General features: G+C 45.3%; 3 protein-coding genes across 3 annotated transcripts; all 3 read right to left on the reverse strand.

The window, feature by feature from the left end:
* Positions 1-2,031: 2,031 nt before the first annotated feature.
* On the reverse strand, positions 2,032-2,750 carry EDB93DRAFT_1059645 (uncharacterized protein; the record flags this gene model as incomplete). Its single annotated transcript, XM_041444802.1, has 2 exons — positions 2,032-2,457; positions 2,529-2,750. Coding segments are annotated over 2 exons (648 nt in total), but the record flags the coding sequence as incomplete, so codon positions are not given.
* A 1,021-nt stretch (positions 2,751-3,771) lies between these two features.
* EDB93DRAFT_1261699 (uncharacterized protein) lies at positions 3,772-7,560 on the reverse strand. Its single transcript, XM_041454190.1, has 15 exons — positions 7,347-7,560; positions 7,087-7,115; positions 6,693-7,036; positions 6,410-6,628; positions 6,171-6,353; positions 5,920-6,116; positions 5,663-5,871; positions 5,450-5,597; positions 5,300-5,396; positions 5,059-5,249; positions 4,888-5,007; positions 4,820-4,823; positions 4,433-4,768; positions 4,349-4,383; positions 3,772-4,303 (listed from the first exon to the last, which is right to left on the reverse strand). Exons 1-15 carry the CDS (start codon positions 7,487-7,489, stop codon positions 3,934-3,936), a joined length of 2,625 nt encoding a protein of 874 aa, XP_041313938.1. The 5' UTR covers positions 7,490-7,560; the 3' UTR covers positions 3,772-3,933.
* Positions 7,561-23,220: 15,660 nt separating this feature from the next.
* On the reverse strand, positions 23,221-24,498 carry EDB93DRAFT_1244953 (uncharacterized protein; the record flags this gene model as incomplete). Its single annotated transcript, XM_041452261.1, has 4 exons — positions 23,221-23,687; positions 23,738-23,879; positions 23,938-24,174; positions 24,229-24,498. 4 exons carry the CDS (start codon positions 24,496-24,498, stop codon positions 23,221-23,223), a joined length of 1,116 nt encoding a protein of 371 aa, XP_041313939.1.
* Between the last annotated feature and the right edge of the window lie 881 nt (positions 24,499-25,379).

Here is a 25,379-nt window from a genome sequence, read left to right on the forward strand (position 1 = left end):
CCGATGTCCGAGGCCCAAAACCTGATGTCTGAAGCCCAAAACCCAAAGCCTGAAACCTGATAATATGTATGCAACATATCCATTTTTTCCCTCATTGCACAACTCACTGAGTGTCAAGTACCAAAACCTGAAACTTGAGACCCGGTACACAAACCACCAAGTGCAGAGTGCCAAGTGCCAAGGCCTGAAACCCGACATCTGAAGCCCAAATTCCAAATTCCAAAGCCCGAAACCCGAAAACATGTATGCAATATTTCCATTTTTTACTCATTGCACAAATCACCGAGTGTTGAGTGCCAAAACCCGAAACTCGAAACCCGGTGTGCAACATGTCCATTTTTCACTCATTGCATGAAATACCAAGTGTCAAATGCTGAAACCTGAAACTCAAAACCTGGTGTGCAACATGCCCATTTTTCATTTACATTAAACAAATCATTGAGTGCCGAGTGCTGAGGCCCAAAACCTGAAAACATGTATGCAACATGTCCATTTTTCATTTATGGCACAAATCACTGAGTGTCGAGTGCTGAAACACAATACCCGGTGCTACAAATGGACATGAATTCTGTATTTGTGTGTATTATCCATTGATGTAGGGTTCAAACAACTTGGGGATTGTATTGACTACTGAGTGTCGGTACTTCGGACTTGGGACTCGCTAGCCAATATAGGCAAAGATAATGAAAAAATAGAAGTTGTTGTCCGAGTCTAGGTGAGTGTATTGGTAGTCTTTTCTTGTCCATCGGTTATCATTTGACCAAGATATAAGCTAAAGAATTCCGAAACATTAGTGAGAATGAAAAATGAAAGTTATAGCCCAAGTCAAGGTGAGTGTATTGGTAGTCTTTTCTTGTCAATTGGTTATTTCATTACTCAGTACTCGGTACTTAGAAATCAGTACTCAGTACTTGGTCCTGATACTCGGTACCTGGTGTAATGATAGTCGCAGCACTGGGCTCAAAACCTGTGTTTTTGATACTCACTGTCGGAAATTTCTGAGTTTCATTTTAATGCCTTGTAATGCATTCTAATGCCGCAATGACAACCTACCCGTGGCAATGGGAAAGTAATGTAAGCCCCATTTTGAAATGCTGACAGGTGCTGATGGCAATGTGGCGCCAATGACCATGCCAATGCCCATTGTAACATTAAATTTTGTATTATTACAATGGCATTAAAATAAACTTACAATCCGTGGGAATTCCATTTATGTACCCTGGCTGGCCATCGTCATTATCCTATCATGATCTTGCCATCTATTATTATCTATTGCTTATTTTTATCTACTGTCTACGATTTATCTACTGTCTATGTTATCTACTATCTATGATTTACCAACTATCTATGTATTTACTATTATCTAATTATCTTACTAATACACTTGTTCATTACTTGCACTTAGGTTGATTCGAACTAGGGACTTAGACTATATACTCTATAGTAACATTAGATACGGTCCGTAATCAAAACCATTAGACTATGAGGGCTTTATTATCTGGGAACCCCAACTCTATTAGAGGACCACTCTACAGCTTTCATATCAATACTTTGAAGACACGCAGTCCTCAAAGGAGTCATGATGTGCTCCCCAGTAATTCCCCTGTTTATCCAGCTCAATCTCAGAACACATATCCACACAAGCTTCCAAATTTACCTTCAGCTTCAAATTAACCAAAGTAAACTCCTTCAATGCTGTGGTCAAGTCTTTCTAAATAATCCACTCAAGCGTGTCTCATCTGGTCTTATATTATACATATGTAGTCAAGCCTAAGTAGTGGTGCGAGCATTGCGGGTAGTATGGGTACTAGTGTTAGATACAACGCGTCTGGCTGCTCTGCCTCCTCAACGGCCTCTCACAGCTGCAGGTGCTGTAACAATGTTACTAACTTCATCCTCGTCATTGGGCTCAGATGTAAGAGGACTACTAGGTCTTGGTCTCTCCCTGTTAGCCTCGGCATCAGCAACCATCTCATCCATAATGTCCTCTGTAAGTGGTTCAGGCTGCGCAGTGCGCACCTTGCCTTCAGTCACACCTGCTAAGGCACGATCCATAGCCGCGGTGAAATCCTCTTCATCTGACATTGAGTTAGTTGTTCTTGAACCTCTGGAGAAGACATAATTATTCAGCTTCTTCACAATGTCACGTGTGTACTCCGTGTTCCAGTTCTTGACAAGAATCTTCTTATATGAGGTGAACATATAGCTGTACTGGATCTTCATCATCTCGCCCTTGCCAGAATAGCGAAATTCCTTGTTGGCACTCAGTAGAAAAACAACCTGACAAAAACACATCAGGTGAGACTCTTCCGACACACAAAAACTCACAACTACGCCCACCCACACCAACAAACCGGGTGTTAAAGATGTCACCTCCCACCTATTACCATTTCGTAGAGGTCCTCCTGCTCGTAGCGCAGTCAAGCCGTTCTCACCCCACAGCAGAATCCGGATAGCCTGAAAACATGACGGGTAAGACATATTATATGATAAATATAAGTATTAAATTAAGAGACACAATCACACACCTTGCTGAAGGGTTCCCAATTTCCAAAGACCGTTTTCAGCGAGGGATCTTCGATGAGATTTGGGAAAAGGATGGGTGGGAAAGGCTTGGGCATACGCTGGGATGTAGAGGTACTGAGGAGACCCTGGATCTCAGGTACACTTGCTCGGTCAAACACTATATCAGCAAAATACTGTTCAGAGAGACCAAAGATAAGCCCAGCTTTGGAGCACAGTTTCTTGATTTCGGATGCATGGCTACTGTTCATTGCATCCTCAAACTAAAGTACTATCAGCAGTAGTCAATGAAATAAAGACATTACTTACAACATCCGCGAAGTGATTATCCGCAACCAGAGGGTGGATGTGCGATGGGAGTAAACTGAATAGCTCTGCAAGCAAGGCTGACTCTGCTGAGGCCTGTGTTTCATAGCGTGATGGTTCATTGAGAGGTGGAGCGAATGCAGGATTGGGATGCTGAAGAAGTTGCCTGTCTGGTGCAAACATTTCATAGCAGGCACCATATTTGCGACCACATAAGTGGATTTCTTCGTCGAAGGCCATGTGCTCCTCGGAGGCATTCTGACCCTTCTTCTTCTGCTTTGGCTGGTTTGCCTTGAGGATCTTGTTCTCCTCCGTCAACTCCTTATCGACGTCCTTGAGTTCTTGCAACTAGAGCTGTGTTTCTCACAATGCCTGAAATAAAAGTTTGAAGATTCAGACATAAGCAACAGTGACGGAGCCTACACATACCTGTTCGAGATCAGCGAGGGATATGGTGCTCGATGGTGGCATTGTGATTGCAGAAATGACCAGAGCAGTTTGATGAAAGGAAAGGCAACGAAAAAAAGTTGTTCGAGGTGCCTGATATAAGGGATTAGGTGATGCCTCGTGTTGGTGACAAGGTAATTAGGCCCTGAATAGACTAAGTCAATCCAATGATAACAGGTAAAATCATGCGTGGTTCACTTACATGGCACAACTGAGAGTGTAATCATTACCTTATGTTGACACCAATGAACACATGGGCTTCCTCGCAGCAAGTGTGAGCAGCCAGCGGCTGCAATATCCAATCCAGAAAGTGTCTCAGCATGTTTTGTGATGGTAGCCAAGAAGGTGAGCATGGCTGAGAAGGAAGGATTGAGAGTTGAACAAGCAAAAGGTGAGCATGACCGAGATGGTAGCCAAGAAGGTGAGTATGACCGAGGTGGAAGGATTGAGAGTCGAACAAGCAAAAGGTGAGCATGTTTTGTGATGGTAGCCAAGAAGGTGAGCATGACTGAGGTGGAAGGATTGAGAGTCGAATGAGCAAAAGGTGAGTGTGATGGGTGAGCGAAAGGCGAGCATGATGGGGGGATACAAGAATTGAGAGTCGAGCGAGCAGAGAGTGAGCATGATGGAGATATAAGACAAGACAATGCCAGTTCTTCATTCCACATGACCGGCAGACTTGTGCATCACCTTCATGCACAAGAACATGTCAGTGTCAATTGTGTCAATAACCAGGTAATCACCCTGGATGCTATGATCTTCTGCAAGTGCTGCGCCATGGATGATTGAGTGAACTAAAAAAAATTTGGATGAGATCCTCAGTCTTTGACGAACACGCCAGAACTGAAAGTGTTTATCTTTGAGAGAGCGTTGTCCAACCAGAGCATCATATGGGTGAACGAGAGCAACTGGATGAGTTTGACCATCCACGACACAAGTGAAAAGCATCAGTAAATGCCCAAATATCACTCCGGCTTGAGTTTGAAGGATGACGCAGTCATATCGAGGGAAGTTGTGAAATGAGGGACTACATCAAAGATAGTCTGTAGCAGTGTGCCAGTCCACAATGGACTCATAGTTGACCTTTACGAAGCAATGCTCGGTTACCTGCATTCTATGTGTTAGTCGTGAATCAGAAAATAACAAAACAACATACAGTTTCATCAGGCATGAACTTGATTCGTTTTCCGCCAGGTAGCAGTATTCCATGAGCAGGGAGGGAATCACTCAGAAAGTTTGCAAGCTTGATGCGAAACCGATTGAATGCATTATTGCTTGCATGCTCTTGCTCCAAGGCCGCAAATGTTTGCTCGTTTTGCTCTGCACCCAACTTAACGTGAAGTGTGATGTCCAAGTCATTGTCGAGGTCTTCATCATTGTCCGCACTGCTCAGGTATGAAGGGTCCTTTTGAGATGCAATGAGGTCATCATAATCCTCGATATCCAAATGAATTGAATGTGCAATGAGGAAGCGATGGTCGAGGCAAAGTACCTGTGTAAGATCAATGCAATTCTGTCCCACTTCACGAATAAATGAGAGTACACACCTATTCAGCAATATTTTTGAAGTTTGTCCGCTGAAGATAAATCTGTCTGATTGGGCCATGACACTTCTCATTTGGCTTGGTATTAGTATTCCACATAGCACCCTTTGCTTCAATATCATCGAACAGGTGGGCATATGCATGCCGTTTCGGGTATGCCCAATTCTTTCCTGAGTCGTCTTTTGCGCTATATCACTTATAATTTGGATTGTCAGTAAAACTTGAACACAACTCAAACAAAAAACTGACCTCCAATAGTTGTGTGAACTCTGTTATGGCCAGATGGCCCACAGCAATGGTTTCCGATGTGTGCACTTCAAGAGCAGCATACATGTTGATGTTCACGTATTCATGGATGCATTGAAGGAGCAGATAAGGGAGTGTGTGAGTGCCTCGGTCAATGATGTCATGTGCGGCAAATACGATAAGCTACAGAACCATCAGAATCAGTACAAGTGAGAGACAATGAAACACCTTACCTTAGAGATATCTTCATACTTTGAGCTGTCAGAAAATGATATGTCCATGACATGCTTAAAATGATTGATGTTGCGCCAACAAGGCATTGAGTCAAAGCTATTCCAGTTGTTAAGTCAATAGCTGCTGTACCCTGAAGTTGAGAAACGTACTGTACATCAATTTCAGACTGTATCTGCCGACCAACTGATTTGATGCGTTCCTGAAACTGAGTCCACAAATGGTCAGAAAAATTACCTTTGTTATTTACATGTAAGCGGTCAAATGAGACTGCAGAATGGACGTCTGTGTGAGCAACATCTGAAAATGCATTCTAAAAGGAATCAATTAGAGTTGAGAATGAGAATACAGCGAAAGGAACTTACAGTCTACGTCTCGGAGGCCTTGAGACATTAATAACTTTTCTTTGTCTTCTTGTCGACTGAAACTTCGAGCCTCTGTGATTGTCGCTTGAACAGACGTGCTTGTTCGCAGTGGGTATGATGTCAGTACATTCCCAAGCTCTTCTCTAGGAACGAGACAAATGGGACAAGGACATTTGCACTTGGTTCCGTGTATCAATGCCATAACACATCTGTAGAATAACCATTAGAAAACTATAATGACAAGGCAATACACCTACTGCTCCTCGTAGTCAGCTGATAAAATGAGAATAAGCGGGTAAAAGAGACACTTGATGTTATCCCAACACATGACCCAACAACTGGTTTTCGAGAGCAGCGCAATTGATTTGAGAAGACGCTTGAATGATTCGTGCCAGATGACATTCTTGAAATTGACAAAGGACTGAGTCCTGGAATACTTTCTGTCTTCTTCAACCTACAAAAAGTCATAAGCATAGAAGCCAACAGCAAATCAAATAATTTCTTATACAATCGAAAGCCAGCCTACAAGGCGACCGCCACTGAAACCTTCACCATTGCGTATTCCCACAGGTAAATTCGCACATCGTGCAATGACAGGATATACCTTTTGATGACCAAATGAGGAGAGCTTTGCCTTATCAGCATATATAATGAAAGCAAAGGGCTTTCCTTCATCCTTCGGCAAGGATGACTATGAAACATGCATTTACATTGTTAGAACATTCAAATTTAGTAGCACATACATACTTGACAATCCCAAAAGGCATTAGCTGTCCATGGCTCGTCAAAGAAACATACAAAGTCTTGTCTGTCAAATTTGTACAACCGTTGAGCATCAAACACAAAATGCGGACCAAGACGAGGGTCTTTCAACAAGTCACATGTCCAATCCCAGAGTGGCCTATACCAGACATCAAAGTTGTGCTCCTGGTCCCTATGTGGGACCGAAATCACTTCCTTTTTGAACTGTACTTGGAAAACTGATTGTCAATGAGGTATAGTAATAAGTCAGTACTCAGAAGAGGCTCACTTTTGCATGGCATGAAGATGCAGCATCCCACAGCTTACAGATGCCGTCATAGTCGGTGACTGAGAATCTTTCAAGCGCAGCACGATGGATGAGACCGATAAGTTCGTTCATCTGCAGTTTCGTGAGGTTGGCTTTCAGAATCAGTTCAGCAAAGTCGAAGTCAATACACGAGGAAAACGGTTCCCAGGGAGTGGTATTTTCAGGTGCGAGCGAGGGAGCAGCAGTGTTGCAGCGAAAATCAGCAAAGTGGTCAGTCTTTGTAGGGATGCCACTACGTGGATGATACTCTGTCCTGATATCATCCTGCTGTATTGCAGGTGGAAGGACATGATCATTTGATAGACCTATATAATGTTATGATGACCGACCAGTTTATTGACAGTAAAGAATTGACATACCTCCAAGTTCATCGAGATGTGCGTACTCCGAGTCGTCAAATGTAGGTTCACAAGCAGCAAGAGCCGCATGAAAGCCTAAAAATTGTTAAATAAAACACGAATCTATGAAAAAATGAATCAGACCTTGGGACGCGCCTGGTCGTTGTGATTGATGCAGGATTGGACGAGATTGAGCCAGGTTCAACAGCTCAGTGTATGCTTGAGCAGCTGTCAAGAGGAATTATACTCAGTGTTTTTGGAACAAAATATAGAAAACTCACCTGCTCGAGCATTCTGTCTCTCAAGATCTTCCTGCATCCGTGTAGCGTCCCTCCTGCAGGCTTTTTGATGGGCAGCAAGTCTGCGACTTTTGAATTTCTGGCGGCATGTTTCACAGATTGAGGTCCATTCGGGTGGCATGAAGGTGTATAAAACTCAAAAGTAAGTGTGAATACAAGAATATGAAGGGAATATGGACATCAACGTTATTGATGGAGATGTGCTGGAGTCGCATTCCAATGCATTCAAATGGCACGCACAATTGTGGGAATAACATGTCAACATCAACAAGATAATTGTCATGATTATCAGTTATTCTTATCGATTAGAACACCACGTGATATCGTAGAAGTGACATCTCAATGACAATTGCAATGTCACATCATTGCAATGCTTCTAGGAAATTTCCGACAACATTAAACAGTATTTGTCTGACGCATCCCTGACATTCCGATCCTGATCCCAACGCCCGACCCCGACCTGAAAGTTTTGGACCCAATGTTTTTGCATCAGACTCATCCTTCCTATGTCCTGTCTAGTTGTATCTATCCCCACTGGTGCATATTTACTTGTTTTCGCATTATTGAATATTACAGACAGCATTATTACATGTAAGCATAGACCATTGCACTTTTGACATTTTTCACGATTTTCAGTATCTTGCCCTTGCATCCATGATCCAACCTTTCAATATATAATGAGCATAGCTTATATTATTGCCTCTTATGACCAAGATCAGCTCACAATAGGCTGGAGTTTGTGAGCTAGTGTGCATACTTGCCATTTCTCCTGATAAGGGGCCCATACCTTCAAAACATTGAATCTTCATGAGCAAAAACCTGGAGTACATTGAAAATATATTAAGTATCATAGACATAAATTTACAGACAAATCCACCAAGAATTGAGTACTGAGGAAGTGAAGTAGATCAGAAATGGAGTGTGGGAAACTTCAAAGACCCAAAGCATCGAAAATGGTTAGTGAAGCAATAATAGGACTTTAATGCTGAGTCAACTCATGTTTTCACTATATCCCTTCCACCCACCCCCTACCCTCAAGGCAGTAGGCAGTATGGGTTCCTTAGGTAGTTTACAACCTATCCTACATATTTTTAATGAAATCTTTGGCCTGAATCATCTATAAATGTGACTTTGTAAAAATATGTCTATTGTCACATTTCACACATATGCCTGTCATTACATCAATCCTTCATGGATCTTTCTAAACTATTAGGGCTATTATAATGGACATATATGGGTGTTATTCCAGGTTTCTGATCCCATCACAGGCTTGTCATGTTGGATATCTCAACATAATGTGCAAGTCTCACTATTAATATTCATTCTTTTATCTTTATGCTCACTTACTGCACACATGTACAAATGCATGCCTCATCTTTACATCATTGCTAACATGCCAGACAAATATATAATCCTCATACCTGCATCATCCTACCTCAGTCTATTTGTTCTCAGACTGAGGTATGGCTATACATTCATTATCATACTCGACACTGACTAACATTTAACGTAGTCTTCAAATAATCCCCAATTGACAAGAATGACATGAGTATGAAAATCAGTGGTTCCGAGCCCAGCACTGCGACCATCACTACACTGAGTACCAATACTTGGTAGGACCACCAATACACTCACATAGACTTGGACTATAGTGCAAAACGGGAAAAACCGACCTCCGCCACAGCACCAACACAGATCCCTTTCTACATCGCCCCATTCCGTCCGATTTCCACCAAAACTAGTGGAAACACCTCTGTTCGAGCCTAGTGACAAACCTATCTGATTACTTTCTTGAAATTCTTAAATTTTAAAAAATGACGGTCTCAAATTGAGACTTCCCACGCCACCAGCACCGCCACCTTCCTTATTTGGTAGTCGCTCCTCCTCCCCATTGCTTGCAGCGAAGAAAAAACATGTTTGTGGCCTCTGCTGGACCGTTGTAAGTGTACGAAATACATGTACTTATTCAGCGTAGTTCAATGTATCCATTTCGGCCATGATTCCCGCACCAACTTTGCGATGCGAGCGGTATTTCTTCACAGCATATTCAGCTTGCTTAGCATCAAGACCCTTCCTGCACGAACGCGGGTGCTGAGAGACCGGAGGCGAACTATAGCATTGAAATGCTCACCCATAGGCGTCCATATAGCGCCATGTTTTGCGGTAAAAGGCCCGGATGACTTTGGTAGGGCATGCACCCAGTATCTCAGGAACAAGTCTCCTCGCAGTTGGAAAAGTGCCATCTGCAAGCACTCGTAAGCCTGCCGGACTTGTCAGAATATCACTAGATGGCACAGGACTGTTCAACTCACGGATTTTGACCCATCCCCAATACATCTCAATTGGATTTAGCTCACAATGGAACTTCGGCAGAAAATAGCACTTGTGCCCAGCAGCCTCGATGACAAGCTGCAACTGAGGCTTCTCTGCAAGAAAATCGGCCTGGAGTGAGAGCACCTTGCGCATGCAGCATGTTGTCGACTCGTTCGGACGAAGATTGTCTTCAGGAGCTGCATTTTCGTCCTCGGCATCATCAAATAGTGACTGCGCAGCAGCACTTCGAGCGAGCGCGTCATGGGCCTTTTGTGACATCTTGCATGATGCGCAGTCACCAATAAGGGCTTTCCCATTGTTTCCAGCACACAACCTGTCCCAAAGGCCGCGCTCTTCAAGCACGACCTTCATCCCTTTCGGTTGGTCACGGAATTCGTAGAATGGATGGTCGGATGGTAAATTCTCCGCAAAACACATATCCTGAGCCACTCCACGAAGAGCAGGGTTTGGATTGTCAGCAGGAATAGTGGTGGAATGCATGCGACGCTGCTTGCCACCAGGTTTGACGTTCATCTCGTTCGCATTTAATGCGTTCACCGTGAAAGCACCGTGAGCAGCAGATTGATCAAAGAAAAACTCAGCGACGGCATCGGGATAAGTCCACTCGAAGAGCGGAATAACTTGTTCAACCAAACATTAATTAGCACACATCATCGTGACAGTGTAATGCAAATATTGCTTCGTACCTGTTGAACAAGCATCTCAGCCGTCCACCAACCATCTGCATTCTTTCCTGGAAAAATTATCTTGCGAGAATCATAACATTTGAGGTGTTCGTTCACAGGCAATGTGGTGTCCTCGGCTATCTAAGTGACAACATTAGTCAAAGAACCACAAACGTGAGAGCTGGAAAAACCTGTTCTTCCGACAGACTCAATCGACCTGTCTCTTCTGTTATGAAGTCCGACACATGAATTGCTTTCCCTTGACCCTTCTTTCGCAGTGGCATTTTCCCCTCCTTTGTCCAAACCCTTTGCTGCAGTTCATTGGACCTGAATATACTCTCGTCATGATGCACCGGAACATGTTTTCACTCGCCAGGAAGCAAAGTTGGCTCTATGACGTCTAAGGTTTTGTCATCATACGTGTTCCGTAGGTGTTCATTCTCAGCCACTTGGGCTAAAAATGCTTTTCGGTATTCCACGACATCAGCACGCTCGTGGCCATCAACATATATCCCCTTCTTTACACTGGTGAGCTCATAGCCTAATTTCTTCAACCAACGTCTCGCACAATTTTCGGAGATTGTGTTTTTCCCCAGGTTGAGACCCAGAGCAGGAATGATTGTTTCATTGACTTCGTGCTGAAGTTTGCGTGGCGTGATCTAGTAAGTAACATCAATTCTCTATCATTCTTTATGATTGGGTGCACTACTAACTTTTCCAGCCTCTTGTACAGTCAAGAAACGACGAACAGATTGGTGCACTCGCTCGTTATTCAACAGTGATGGGTGTGCATGGTGTTTTCCAGCTTGAGATGGTGGGAGGGTTCGGAATCTACAGATGTAGATGACAAGGCGATGAATCATGCAAGCAAGGTAAGGCCCCTTACCCACAGACTTTGCAATAGCAAGGCTGGCTCGTGTTGCAGGATTTTTGATGTTGGGGATTCGCCGATAGCACTTGAGCAACTCCAGGTAATTTCTGACAGCATGGAGCTTGAATTGTGCACTGAAAGACTTGTGCTTCGTAGCATCTTTGATTAATCCTTCGATGACCTTGCCTATTGGAACATCGAGAGGATCCAGCTCATCGTCTGCAGTAGGATCGAGGAATGAGGCAGCCTCTGGCACTGGCTCTGTGTTATTGTTAGATGTAGTGGTGTCTGACAGCAGCTCAGGGGCTGTGTTGCAAGATTGTGTTGGTGGTGCGGGTGGCTCCAAGAGATTGACCCATTGGTCCGAGTTTTCCATGTCAGAAGGTGTGTCCGAGTCTGACTCGGAGGATATGCTATCTGACTGCCGAACCTCGATAATAGGCTGGGAAGTATGTGGTACTACCGAAGCAGAGGACTGAAAGTAATTGCTGAGTTTTGCTGTCCCAACTGCTGCTTTGCAAAGTTTGCTTTGCTTTCGGTAGAAACTGCTTCGGCTTGTACCAGTGTAGCTGCCCTTGGCTTTAAGAGGGGCAGCATCGAGATGGTTGACAGGTTTGGTAAATATTTTCTGCCAGAATTCTTCAGCAGCGGCTAGTATCTGGTGAGCTTCGAATTCTTCAGTACCCTCCTCATCAGATGCCTCGCAACTTTGGGTATCACCAGCAGCCTTTCGTTTCTTGCCACCATCACCATGATCCAAGTTGTCATTGACAATAGGATCCTCGAAGTCAGAGATGGCACCAAGGTCTGTGATGTCATGCTCTAGTAAGCTGACAATCCAGCCTTCACCATCCGCGTCTGAACCTGAATCTTCTTCGTTGATATAGTCCATGTCATCTGGGTCCTCGACATTGTCAATATAATCTTTACTGAAGAATTTGCTGCCGGGAGCTCGCTGAGCCTGGGCCCGCCGAGCCTTCTTGTTTTTCCGGGGCATGTTTAGACGGGAGATTGGCGCATGAACATATTGTTTTTTTTGTGAAAAATTGGGACTGCTTACATAATCTACGCCAATTTTTTTTATTGCAGATTCATGATCTTTTGACCCAGTTGCACGCCAAAAATGTCAAAATTTTCCTTATCACACCACAATCGAGTTTGCAACAGAGAGGCCTATGCTATCTGTTTTGCACTGTACAACCTTCATTAAGAAAGTTAAGCATAATAATAATTTTCAATTTTTCATTATCATTTTCCTATATTGACTAGTGAGTCCTGAGTCCCGACACTTGGTAGTCAATACAATTCCCAAGTTATTTGAACCCTACATCAATGGATAATACATACAAATACAGAATTCATGTCCAGTTGTAGTCACATGTACCGGGTGTTGAGTTTCGGGTTTCAGTACTTGACACTCAGTGATTTGTGCAGTGAGGAAAATATGGATATGTTGTATACATATGTTTGGGTTTCAGGCTTCGGGTTTCAGGCATTTGATGTCGGGCCTCGGCACTCAGCACTCAGCACTTGGTGATTTGTGTACCGGGTCTCAAGTTTTGGGTTTTGGCACTCAACACTCAGTGATTTGTGCAATGAGTGAAATATTGATATGTTATATACATATTTTCGGGTTTCAGGATTCGGGTTTTGGGCTTCCGACATCGGGTTTTGGGCCTTGGCACTTGGCACTCAACACTTGGTGATTTGTGTACCGGGTGTTGAGTTTCAGGTTTTGGCACTCGACACCCAGTGATTTGTGCAATGAGTGAAATATTGATATGTTATATACATATTCAGGTTCCAGGCTTCGGGTTTCGGGCTTCGGACATTAGGGCTCATGCCTTAGCACTCGGCACCTGGTGATTGGTGTACCGGGTGTTGAGTTTTGGGTTTCAGTACTCGACACTCAGTGATTTGTGCAGTGAGGGAAATATGGATATGTTATATACATATTTTCGGGTTTCAGGCTTCGGGTTTTGGGCTTCGGATGTCGGGGCTTGGGCCTCAGCACTTGGCACTTGGTGATTTGTTTAATGTAAATGAAAAATGGGCATGTTGCATACCGGGTTTCTCGGATGTTGGGGCTTGGGCCTTGGCACTTGGCACTTGGTGATTTGTGTACCGGGTGTCAGGTTTGGGGTTCCGGTACTTGACACGTGGTGATTGGTGCAGTGAGGGAAATATGGATATGCTGTATACATATTTTCGGGTTTTGGGCTTCGGACATCGGGGTTTGGGCCTCAGCACTCAACATTCAATGATTTGTTTAATGTAAATGAAAAATGGGCATGTTGCATACCGGGTTTCAAGTTTTGGGTTTTGGCACTCGACGCTCGGTGATTTGTGCAATGACTGAAAAATGGATATGTTATATACATGTTTTTGGGTTTCAGACATCAGGGTTCGGGCCTCAGACTTTGGGGTTCGGCCCTCAGCACTTGGTACTTGGTGATTTGTGTACTGGGTCTTGAGTTTTGGGTTTCAGCACTTGACACATGGTGATTTGTGCAATGAATGAAAAATGGACATGTTGCATACATGCTTTTGGGTTCCAGGCTTTGGATTTTGGGTCTCAGGCTTCGGGTTTATCAGCACTCCACACTCGGTGATTTGATAAATGGACTTTCAAGCTTCAGGCTTTGGGTGTTCAGGTGTTCATGTGTTTGGTGTCAGGAAATAGAAATTTCACACATTTTCATGAGTTTCCAGTTTCAAGTCTCGAGCTTCGGGTGTTTGGGTGTCCAGAATGGATGTTGCACAATGGGATTCGGTTTTTGGGCATCTGGGACTTGGTAATCTGTGAATGTCAGACATATATCTCACTACCTCGGCCCACCTATCTATATAACATCCCCCTCCATCAGCCCACCCGTCTATATAATGAATATTCCACCACTCCCTCAGCCCATCCATCTACAAAATAATTCCAGTATGTCAGCCCACCTGTCTATACAATAAACCCTTACATTGGCCCACCCGTCTATATAATACATATTCCACCGCTCCCTCGGCCCACCCATGTACAAAATAATTCCTGTATGTTGGCCCACCCATCTATACAATAAACCATTACATCGGCCCACCCAACATCTTCGAGGATATATATAATATCAGCATAGATGGGCCCACCTGTCTCCATCAGAAATAATATTCCTCCCAGCCCATCTGTCAATATTGGGGATATACATAACATTGGTGTCATTACACACTCCAGCTCTAATCCCAAGGATACGTCTTGCACAGTAGCGCTTCATATATTTTACTTTGAAGATTCCGCACGCAGCCACTTGCACTTCGCATGCACCATGCACCCGCGTTAGCATCATCTGCATACCCGTCCATCCGTCCTCCCCATGTCCTTAGATGTCCATTGGTGCGTTTTCTCACTATATTCCCATTTTAACTAATTGTTTCCATTGCTAATTCTCGGCCTAGCGCTACACGTGCAGCTGAGACCCTATTACCTATCTTGCGTACTATATTTAGCTTACTCGGCTTGCTACATCAGACCTGCGCACCTAGTGGCGCTTAGTCATCTTTACATATACTATCTCTTTACTCTATTTTTGAGGTCGATTTTCCGCCCACTTTCTGTGTGTCTCTAGATACTAAGAATTTTACTTGTTGTTTGCAAGTGACTATTTAAAGTCGCGCACTTCGGTTCTCAGTCTTTGTCTTAGCATCAGCCAACCTTAGTTGGGGTGTTAACACTTGTCTTGTCTCGTCTTTCTCTTGCTTCTCTTGCTCGCTTGTCTCTCACCTTTGCTCGCGCGCACTACCTTCGTGTCGTGCACCTCGACCTTCACCTTTTGCACTCGCGCGCATTCACCTTCTGTACATTGCATTGTTTCCGCTTCGCGCGTTACTTAGCCCTAGTACTTCATTAGTTGTTTGGTGTCCCTCTTTTTTTTACAAAGAGAGGTTTCCTTTACTTAGTTAGCTGCCCTTGGGATGACGATTTCACTCGCACCCGGGTCTATCTGTGTTTGCTTAGCTTAGCACCAACTTTCCCCACAGTTTAGATTCCTCATCTTCAACTGGAGCCCACTGCGAGGGGCACTACTGCGACATCTGATAGAGTACTCAGACCCAATGCGCATCGGTTATTTCATGCGGATATTATTGCGTGCATTGATGAAGCCATAGAAGAACTACCCGACGGTTCACTTTTCGCTACCATACCGCCCACAGAAGAATCCGCTAATGACACGCTGCATCTGGGACTTTCATTTTTCGGCGGCGCAAATGAACGACAACCTTTGCCCATCACATCTTCACCCAGAGAATCAATCAAGGAAGAATTGCTCGATGATTTTGCATCCATAGACGCGCCTAGGGGTAACATCCCAGGAAAATTTCACAGCACGCCTAAAGCGGAACAGAAAGCTAGATTCGCCATGCTAACACCTATAGATATGCTCACGCCACCGCGTGAAGAAGAAGAAGAAGAAGAGTCAGATTCACCCATCAAACCTGAAACAGTTCAAGTCCTCAACCCGCCCGTATCGATACTCAACAGACACGTAATCGGTGCTCTCTCAAGTGTTTACGCACCGCAAACCGCATACATCGCACCTGCACCAGTACCCGCACCCACAATCGCCCCCGTCGCCCCGCAAGTCACAATGACTACACCTTATCACATGCCCATTCGCAGCACTGACTGCGCACCGTAATTTGACAGTACCACCGCTAACCTCCTCAATTTTATAGATGCATATGAAGAACACGCCGATCAGGCTGGTCTCGCTGGTCTTGATCGCATCAAGCAGATCATCCACTATCTTGCGCCCGCCGACAAAGAACTTTGGGCATGTCTGCCCAGAGCGAAGGTCAGCAACTACAACACATTTATATGCGAAGTAAAGGTAATGTACCCTGGCTGTGAAGGCAATTGTCGCTACACAGTGTAATGATAGTCGCGGTGCTGGGCTCAAAACCCGTGTTTTTGATACTCATGTTAAACAGTATTCGTCCAATGCATCCCCGACATTCCGATCCTGATCCCAACGCCTGACCCCGACCTGAAAGTTTCGGACCCAACATTTTCGCATCGGACTCGTCCTCCCTATGTCTTTTCCAGTCGTATCTACCCCCACTGGTGCATATTCACATGTTATCTACAAAAAGGTGCAGTACACATGCTCTTTTACATACATTCGGACCTGATTTTGCGCTACTGTTTTCGCCAAATGCACTCCGAAATCCTACATAGACACTATTTAATATCTAGTACTTCCTACCTATTGCATTACTTACTTTTCCCTACTCAGTAGTAGGATGGAAGTCATTGGATATTAGTAGTACTTTATTGTATTGCAAAATATCTATCAGCTCTTTTTCTCTGAAACACTCCAACACATCTGACACTCATTTGACCGACAATCTGACACACTTCCGACACATTCCTTTACCGTCCGACGCATTTCCGACAGTCCGACGCCCGACCCGACTCCAATATTTTCGGACCCGACAGTTTCCCTTTGGACAAGTAGTTCTTAGCTTCAGATTATCTTCCTATTATTGATAACTAACTATTTAAACTAATACCAAACAGCTACCCCTATAGGATCGAACACACTTGCTCTGCAAGTATAGCAGACTAGGTCGTGCTAAGATCTACCTAAATATTTGTTGTCTAGGTAGTATGATTTCTGCTGAGCCCAGCAGGAATCAGCTTTCTACAATGGTCAACGACCTGAGCGCAGTCGCGCGAAAGTACGCTGCAATGCCAATGCCATCTGTCAATGAGTTGAGCTTGTACTATCGCGATTTCCACAAGATAATGCAGCTGCTCTTAGACAAAGACAGAGTAGGCTTGGCAGAACACAATCACATATTCTTAGAAGGATTGCCTAGCAATGTGCAGATGCAAACACGCACTTGCCTACTAATTAAGTTTCCAGACCATCATCATGAGGACCCTTACCCATGGAAGAATGTCTACGATGCAGCGATATTCTGATTACCAGCTACGGCGCCCGCCTTGCCTGCACCCATCACCAATGCGCAAGTCACAGCACCATTAGTGAGTCTACTCCCCACGGTCACATCGACGCCAGCACAACAGCCCGCGCAAGGTTCGGTGACCAAGTGCAAATATCAGTGTCCGCGCACTACTCAAGTGTCGGATGGTTGCATGTTCTGCGGCAACCTTGATCATTTCATTGCACATTGTCTGGAGCGCGAAAAATACCTCAATGCAGGGAAGTTTAATTTGGATGAGAACTATAAGCTCATCATGCCTAATGGTAATCGCATCATCAGACACAAACGGCTATTGAAGGATCACATAGATTGTATGATTGAAAGCAAGAAGAGCATGGATGCTAGCAGCACTCATGTAGGTTTATGGTACGATGCGCCAGCTGAGGTAGAATGTGTTTTGGATGTTGATCCATCCACGTTCGTACACACGATCATTGAGTCTGAGTCCGAGAAAGATGAGGATGAGCACGAACTCGAGCATGCTACCCAAGCCCTAACATATGCGAAGGCAAAGGTAGAGCAGAAGCATGGAGTGAAAGCTAACATGAAGGATAAGAATGTCCACTTCAACGGTGTTGCTGTCCCTAGCAAAATGTGATCGCGACCAGGTCCGGCATCATGCCAGCTGACAGTCAAGGAGGAAATCATCTCCCCAGCAATTCAAGCAACGTCTAGTAAAGGCAAGGAGGTAGCCAAAATACCCATAGTGATACCGCCCGCACCGATTGCGAGCGCGCAAACATCATCATCATCTTCTGCAAAAAAGACCACTAATGTTTCGCCCCAGTAGCAGCAGCAGCAGCAGTGCTGGCAACACCTGCGTCTTTGGGCACCTATTGTTTAACCTGTCTGCTTGAGGACAAAGGCACCAAAAAGCGCATTACTGACCAGATTCTAGATGTCGTGATCAGCATTCCTGTGCGCAATGTCCTAGCCATTTCGCCCAATGTTCAGAAAAACCTCTGCGACATGTCAACCAATCAACAGGTCACTGTCGCGACAGTCTCAGTCAACGAGCTGTCGAGCCACCCCATTTCGCATCATTGGATGCGCGAGTATGAAGATGTGCGTTCGCGTAGCAATGATGGATGCATCGTTGCAGATCACTTCGCGCCGCCAAGGTGTATTCGCGCAACTACCATAGGTGGCCAGACACTTACCTGCATCCTCAATCAGGGTGCAGAAGTCGTCGTAATGCCAAGGGAAGTTTGGCAATCACTTGGAGTTGGTCTACGGTCAGATCACTGCATGTGCATGGCATCGGTAAATACTTCGTGCGATTCGACGCTCAGCATCATTGAAAATATCCCACTTGATTTTGGAGGAGGTCCCATGTACTTCCAAGTTCAGGTAACGGAATGCACAAACTTTGAGGTTCTGCTTGGCCGCCCATTTTTCACTCTCACTTCTTGTTGCACATTCGACCTCCCTAGCGGAGCACAAGACATTTTATTAACGGATCCAAATATGCACAAAGAAATGTGCATCCTGACCCTCCCTTGGGTCAGAAACTGCCAAGTCATGGTACATGGCGTGCCTTGCGGCAAAGCTATGCATATGCACTCACATGTTAATGTTGCCGAGGCCGAGGGTCAGGATTTTTAAGTTTCAATGATCCGCAGCATATGTGGGGAGACACTATAGAGTGTTTGTGCTCCTCGCTTCGTCCATCACACTCATTTTCTTCTTCATATATCACTAATGTTTCATCACTCGCGTCACGCATATCGTGCGACAATAACCACTCTTGTTCACTCTCAAGGAGCAATATCGCTACATCACATTCATTAATTTCATCATCATCTCTCATTCCCATCTCATTTTCGCACTCTCGTTTCTCTCTTCCTCAGTCTGCGCTATATGTGCATCTAACCTCTTCCAGCATGGCATTCCATGTTGCGAACATAGCCATGTTCAATGTGTGTTATGAGTATGATCCCATTATCCACATGCGGTATACAAACCAGTCACGAAGAAAGTTCACAGCATGCTTGCAGCTACTCCACCTGAGTATCGCATTGTTCGCGAACTACCGCCTGATCCTTTAGTAGGACTAATACCATTACCCACTCACCCCCCCTGATTTTATTCCAGGTATCTGCCTCATGCAAGTGTGCGCGGATAAGTTGAATTTTGATCCCGCAAATTGGCTATGGCCAGAGGAAGCTAAGCTAGTACACTGGCTAGTCTGCATGCATGAACTCGTGTTCACTTGGGAAGCATTAGAGCACGGCCGCCTTGATGAAAGGTGCTTCCTGCCATACAAGATTCTGACAGTTCTGCACGCACCATGGTCGCAGCACAATATTCCAGTTCCGCTGTCAACGATAGATGAAGTCACGCACATCATGAAAGAGAAAATTGCATCAGGCATATACGAGCCTTTGATGGCCGCATATCGCTCGCGCTGGTTTTGCATAGTCAAGAAAGATGGCAAATCACTACACCTCGTTCACAACTTGCAGCCACTCAACACGGTGACAATTCGCAATGTGTCAGTACCTCCATTCGTTGAACACCTTGCAGAATCTTTTGCGGGTTATGTGATATATGGTATGATGGATTTGTATTCTGGATATGACCAGTGTGCGCTCCATGAAGAGTCGTGCGACCTTACTACGTTCGGCACACCTTTAGGCCCACATAGGCTGACCACCTTACCACAAGGTCATACTAATGCAGCACAGATCTTCCAAGGCGATGTAGCCTTTATTCTACAGGATGAGATTCCAAAGCACACACTTCCGTTCATTGACAATATCGCGGTCAAATCCATCGAGATGCGATATGAACTCACAGATGGTACTTATGAGACCATACCCAAAAATCTCAGCATGTGTTGCTTTTTCTGGGAACACCTAACCGTCATGCATTGCATTCTGCGGTGGCTTGAAAATGTTGGTGTTACAGTTAGCACGATGAAATTTGTTCTCACCGTGCCAAGCGCAGTCATCGTTGGGCATAAGTGTACCTTCAAGGGTCAAGTACCCGAAGACACTAAGGTCCAGAAGATACGAGATTGGCCAGAGCCTACTAACCAATTGCAAGTCCATGGTTTCTTGGGAACCTGCGGCGTTCTTCGCATTTTCATCTGCGATTTCGCGCGCAAAGCACGCCCGCTAACTAATCTTACCAGGCAAGATGTTCCGTTCATCTTTGGACAGAGTCTCCCACTCTTCGCTGCCTCGATTATGAGAGCGAGTGCAAAGTTATCCTCGCTGTTGACATGTCCAACATTGTGATCGGGTTCATTCTGCTGCAAGTAGGCGTGGATGGCAAGCAATATCCTAATCATTTTGGCAGCATAGTATTGAACGAGGTGGAAAGCCAATACTCGCAAGCAAAGCTAGAACTCTACGGACTATTTCGCGCACTTCGGGCAGTTCGTGTATTCATTTTCGGAGTCAAGAATTTCACCATTGAAGTCGATGCGAAATATATCAAAGGTATGATCAATAATCCAGATTTGCAACCTAACACGACCATCAATCGATAGATCGCGGGCATTCTATTATTTTCATTCAAACTTGTTCATGTTTCCACAACCAAGCACAAAGGTGTCGATGGTCTCTCAAGGAGGCCGCTTGCCAATGAGGATCCTCTCGAGGAGGATGATGACCACAAAGATTGGATAGATCGCGCATACTCATTCGGAGTCGTGATACTAAATGATAGAATGCAACACATCGCAAGCAGTTGCACGGAACTTGTCCGCCATGCGCATCAGAATGCGCACACATCTTTTGACTCACGTGCACCAGTACATTGCATCTTTTTAGATGTCGCACTGGAAGAAGAACCAGAACCGATCATCCCTCGCTCAGAGGCCATGCAAGCGTTAGACGTGTCGCTCGTCTTAACCAAAGAGTTTTTTATTTCGCGCAAAAGACCCGCTGACCTTTCAGATCACAAATTTGCAGTGTTTGTCAACTACGCCGTGTGTTTTTTTGTTCTCGAGGGCAATCTCTGGCAAAGAGAACCCCACGGAAAACACCAGCTAGTAGTGCCGCCACGCAAGCAATATCGCCTTCTTAAGAAAGTGCACAATGACCTTGGCCATAAAGGTGTATACACCATGTGCATGCAGTTGCTACTATGCTTTTGGTGGCCACACATCATCAAAGACATTAAGTGGTACACACGAATGTGCCACGATTGTCAGGTTCACCAGATGCGAAAGTTGCATATTCTGCCAACGGTTCCGATACCAGGAGGTTTATTTCGCAAAGCGCATATCGACACGATGAAGATGCCCAGAGCGGGCAGATTTGAGTATCTCATGCAAGTGCACTGCACGCTAATGCCATACCCCAAATGGCACATGTTGCGCAAAGAGAATACCAAAATGCTAACCACTTTCATTTTCAAAGAGCTTCTTTGCAGATGGGGTCTGATCACCAAGATCGTGACTGATAACGGCCCCATGTACAGACTCGTGGTAGATGAACTTGCACGAAAGTACGGAATCCACCCAATTCGCATTTCACCATATAACTTGCAGGCAAACAGTATAGTTGAAAGACGACACCAGGATGTCTGGGAGGCCATCATCAAAAGTTGCAACAGTGATGACTCGTGATGGTACCAAGTTGTTCATTCTGTTTTCTGGGCCGAGCATGTTACTATTTATCATGCGATGGGCCTATCGCCCTATTTTATGGTTCATGGCATCGAGCCTATATTTCTGTTCGATTTAGCTGAAGCCACCTTTTTCGCTCCCTTGCCGAGCCAAGGTGCATTTACCACCGCTGACCTTATAGCGTGGCATGTGCGCCAATTGCAGAAATGCGAAGCCGATCTTGATGCAATCAAAGATCAGGTTGTCAAAGCACAATTCAAGTCTGTTCGCGATTTTGAGAAACACTTTTGCGCATCTATCAAGTCATATGACTTCAAACCCGGCATGCTAGTTCTCGTCCGCAACTCCAAAGTCGAGTATGAACTCAGCAAGAAAACCAAGCTGCGCCATCTCGGACCGATGATGGTCGTGCAGTGCACGAAAGGAGGTTCTTATATGCTCGCCAAGCTAGATGGCACAATATTGAAGCTCTGCTTTGCCGCATTCCATGTGATACCATATTATCCGCGTCGCAAAGATTGTGTATCCGTCACAAAGATAATTGGAATAGATGATGAAAGTATAGACCATTTAGAGGCTAACGAAACTATAGAACCCAATGAAGACAAACCCGAGCGTGCGCAAGATGAATAGCGCACGGAGGCTCGCTCATCACACACCCTCATATCCACACCCCCACATCCTCAAACTCTCGACACCCGCACTTGTACATATCATCCCGCAATCACAATAACAAAAAAAACATTGCAAAAAATAAAGAAAACACAAAAACACAGTCTTGCTAGAAGTATTTACTCTCAGTTTTACCCCGGGTTTCATCCGGCAATCTCAGTTTCTCTCTCGCATCTCGCATATAACCCGCCCATTCACTGAACATAACACAAACACAGACTCTATTATATTGCATGCATCGCGCGTAATACCCAAAACAGTATATACAGATAAGTTCTCCTAATTGACACGCGCATGCATAACCATCCACATAGACCTTCTATTTCGAATGCACGAAGCCACGCCACACACCTTTTAGGTAGACTATACCCAATCACTATAATCACTCACAGCAGGAATGGATGCAGACAGTCGCACAAAGAAGACAAGTCAAGTGCAAAGCTCACGCAATCACACGTATATCACTAATTATCCTTCATTTTCATTCTAACTATACCATGTTTGCTCACAAGTACTATTTCATTTATATCCAGGCCCAATGGACTCTATGGACATGGACATGGACAAAGGATCAGGACTTAGGTGAAGCTCACACGAAAATGTTCGGACATGACGAGAACCCGATATATTCTTGTATGTACAGCGTGAAGTGTGCACGCGGAGAGACACAGGCATATAGTACACGTGAGAAGGCGGCGTGCAGAGAAAAAGAAAAAGAAAAGAGTATAGTAAGTGTCTATCTACTTTTGCGCATGCTCCTGCCCCACAATGAAGTCATCCATCTCCTGCCCCATCACCCTCCATTCGTCCGAAAATGAGTAAAGGCGATTGCTCATTGCAATGAGCTCCTGTTGCTGTTTGCAGGCCTGGTAGTTGAGGTTCTGCACGAAATGGTCGTAGTCCTCCTGCGAGGCACACAACCTGTCGACCTCTGCCCGAAGATGCTCGTTATCAGTGCGAAGGCGCTTGAGCTCCGAATCGTCCACGCGAACCCTCGAAGGCCCAGCGACAGGGCGCACAGGCAATGGCTTCACTGGCCTGGGCGCAGGGCGCACCTTCTTTGGTACCTCCATGACCTCAACCTCAGACTCACCAGAGTCGTCGGCATCATCAGCTGTGGTTGGCTCTACCATTGGCGCACATTCTTCAGCCACATGAGGCATTTTGCGAGCAGGCCTGGCAGCCTCAGGTGCCTTGCGTTTGGTAGCTATAAGCGATTATCAGAACAAAAGAACTAAAAACAGAAAGATGACTTACCAAAGTTGCATGCCCTGTGCAAGCACTCACAAGGTCCACAGTGTGCGTTCTTGCCCTGCAAGCATTTTATGCCACGCTGGACACAGTTCTCGCAAGGAGGGTCAAGCGTCTTGGGGCTGGTCAACATACACCCCCCCGCCTTCTGTCAACACAAATAAAGAGTCAGCCAGACATGACAGAAAAGGTAGAAATATACTCACAGGCTTACCCATGTCTGGGTTCTCCTCCCTCTCCTTTCCCTTTCCCTTCTCCTTATCTACACAAGCCACGCACACCTCCACCATGATCGCCTCTGCTGCTTTCTTCCACCCGCTCACCATTTTCCGTGCCACCGCCACCCACTTGTTCAGATCCCAGAGGTCCTCCTTCTCCTTGTCTCCAATTGGGAGCAATGTCTCGGCCTTCAGCATGTCGCGCATGCAGATGCGCGCATTAGCCTGAAGATAAGTCCCATCAATCAATAAAAACATGCAAAGACACGTGCCACTCACCTCAAAATGTGCCCATTTGTGGAGCCACAATTCGATGTCCTCCAGACATTCTTGGAGGAGCTCTGGACGCAAGCCTGAAAGTATGCCAACCGACGGCAACAGCGCATTCCAGATGCGGAGCACGCGGTCACCCTCAGATTCGACGACAGGTGCAGGCTCAGGAATTTTCTGAGCTGGCTCCTCGAGCATTGGCGCAGCCTCGACAGGCGCCTGAGCCTCAGGTGAAGGCAAGCAAGGAGGGTCAAGTAAAGTTAAATCAAAAGTCAACATGAATGAAAAGAAGGTTAGAATATCGCGATTAAGGCGAAAGATGAGGAGAACAACACGTTGCCATGTAGCGCTCTTTTAAACGCGCTAACCACAATTATGTCAGCATCTGCGCTAATTCCTGAGGTCATGAGGCTGATCGCCAGCGCTTCATTTTCAAAATATGGACCACAATCACATGACACCTCTCGTCAAAATTTCCCTAAGTCCATTTGCATGAAGCGCGCGCGCTGACTGGGGACAGTCAGATTTTAAAGTCTCCACTGTTGTAGAGCTCGTGCCTCCAAGGCACTTCCCTCGAATTCTCCCACATTCCCTACACACTCCAGCTCTAATCCCAAGGATACGTCTGCGCGCAGTAGTGCTTCATATTTTACTTTGCAGATTAACATGCAGCCAAGACCCTATTACCTATCTCGCATATAATTTAGCATACTTGGCTCGCTACATCGGACCTGCACGCTAGCGGCGCTTAGCCATCTTTACATATACTACTCTTTACTCTATTTTGAGGTCGATTTTCCGCCCACTTTCTGTGTGTCTCTAGATACTAAGAATTTTACTTGTTGTTTGCACAGTGACTATTTAAAGTCGCGCACTTCGGTTCTCAGTCTTGTCTTAGCATCAGCCAACCTTAGTTGGGGTGTTAACACTTGTCTTGTCTGTCTTTCTCTTGCTTCTCTTGCTCGCTTGTCTCTCCCTTTGCTCGCGCGCACTACCTTCGTGTCGTGCACCTCGACCTTCGCCTTTGCACTCGCGCGCATTCACCTTCTGTACATTGCATTGTTTCCGCTTCGCGCATTACTTAGCCCTAGTACTTCATTAGTGTTGGTGTCCTCTTTTTTTTACAAAGAGAGGTTCCTTACTCAGTTAGCTGCCCTTGG

Source organism: Suillus bovinus (genome assembly GCF_016758785.1).
Source record: "Suillus bovinus strain UH-Sbo-P2 chromosome Unknown EDB93scaffold_1, whole genome shotgun sequence".
In the NCBI taxonomy this organism is placed as follows: domain Eukaryota; kingdom Fungi; phylum Basidiomycota; class Agaricomycetes; order Boletales; family Suillaceae; genus Suillus; species Suillus bovinus.

What these genes read in the sequence shown, in the direction of transcription:
- EDB93DRAFT_1261699 (XM_041454190.1), bottom strand. Translation starts at nt 7,489, where the DNA reads ATGCCACCCGAATGGACCTCAATCTGTGAAACATGCCGCCAGAAATTC. An exon ending in TTGTAGGCTGGCTTTCGATT is followed by an intron (nt 6,117 to 6,170) that starts GTATAAGAAATT and finishes GACTTTTTGTAG; the next exon opens with GTTGAAGAAGACAGAAAGTA. An exon ending in TTCGTAAAGGTCAACTATGA is followed by an intron (nt 4,304 to 4,348) that starts GTCCATTGTGGA and finishes TCTTTGATGTAG; the next exon opens with TCCCTCATTTCACAACTTCC.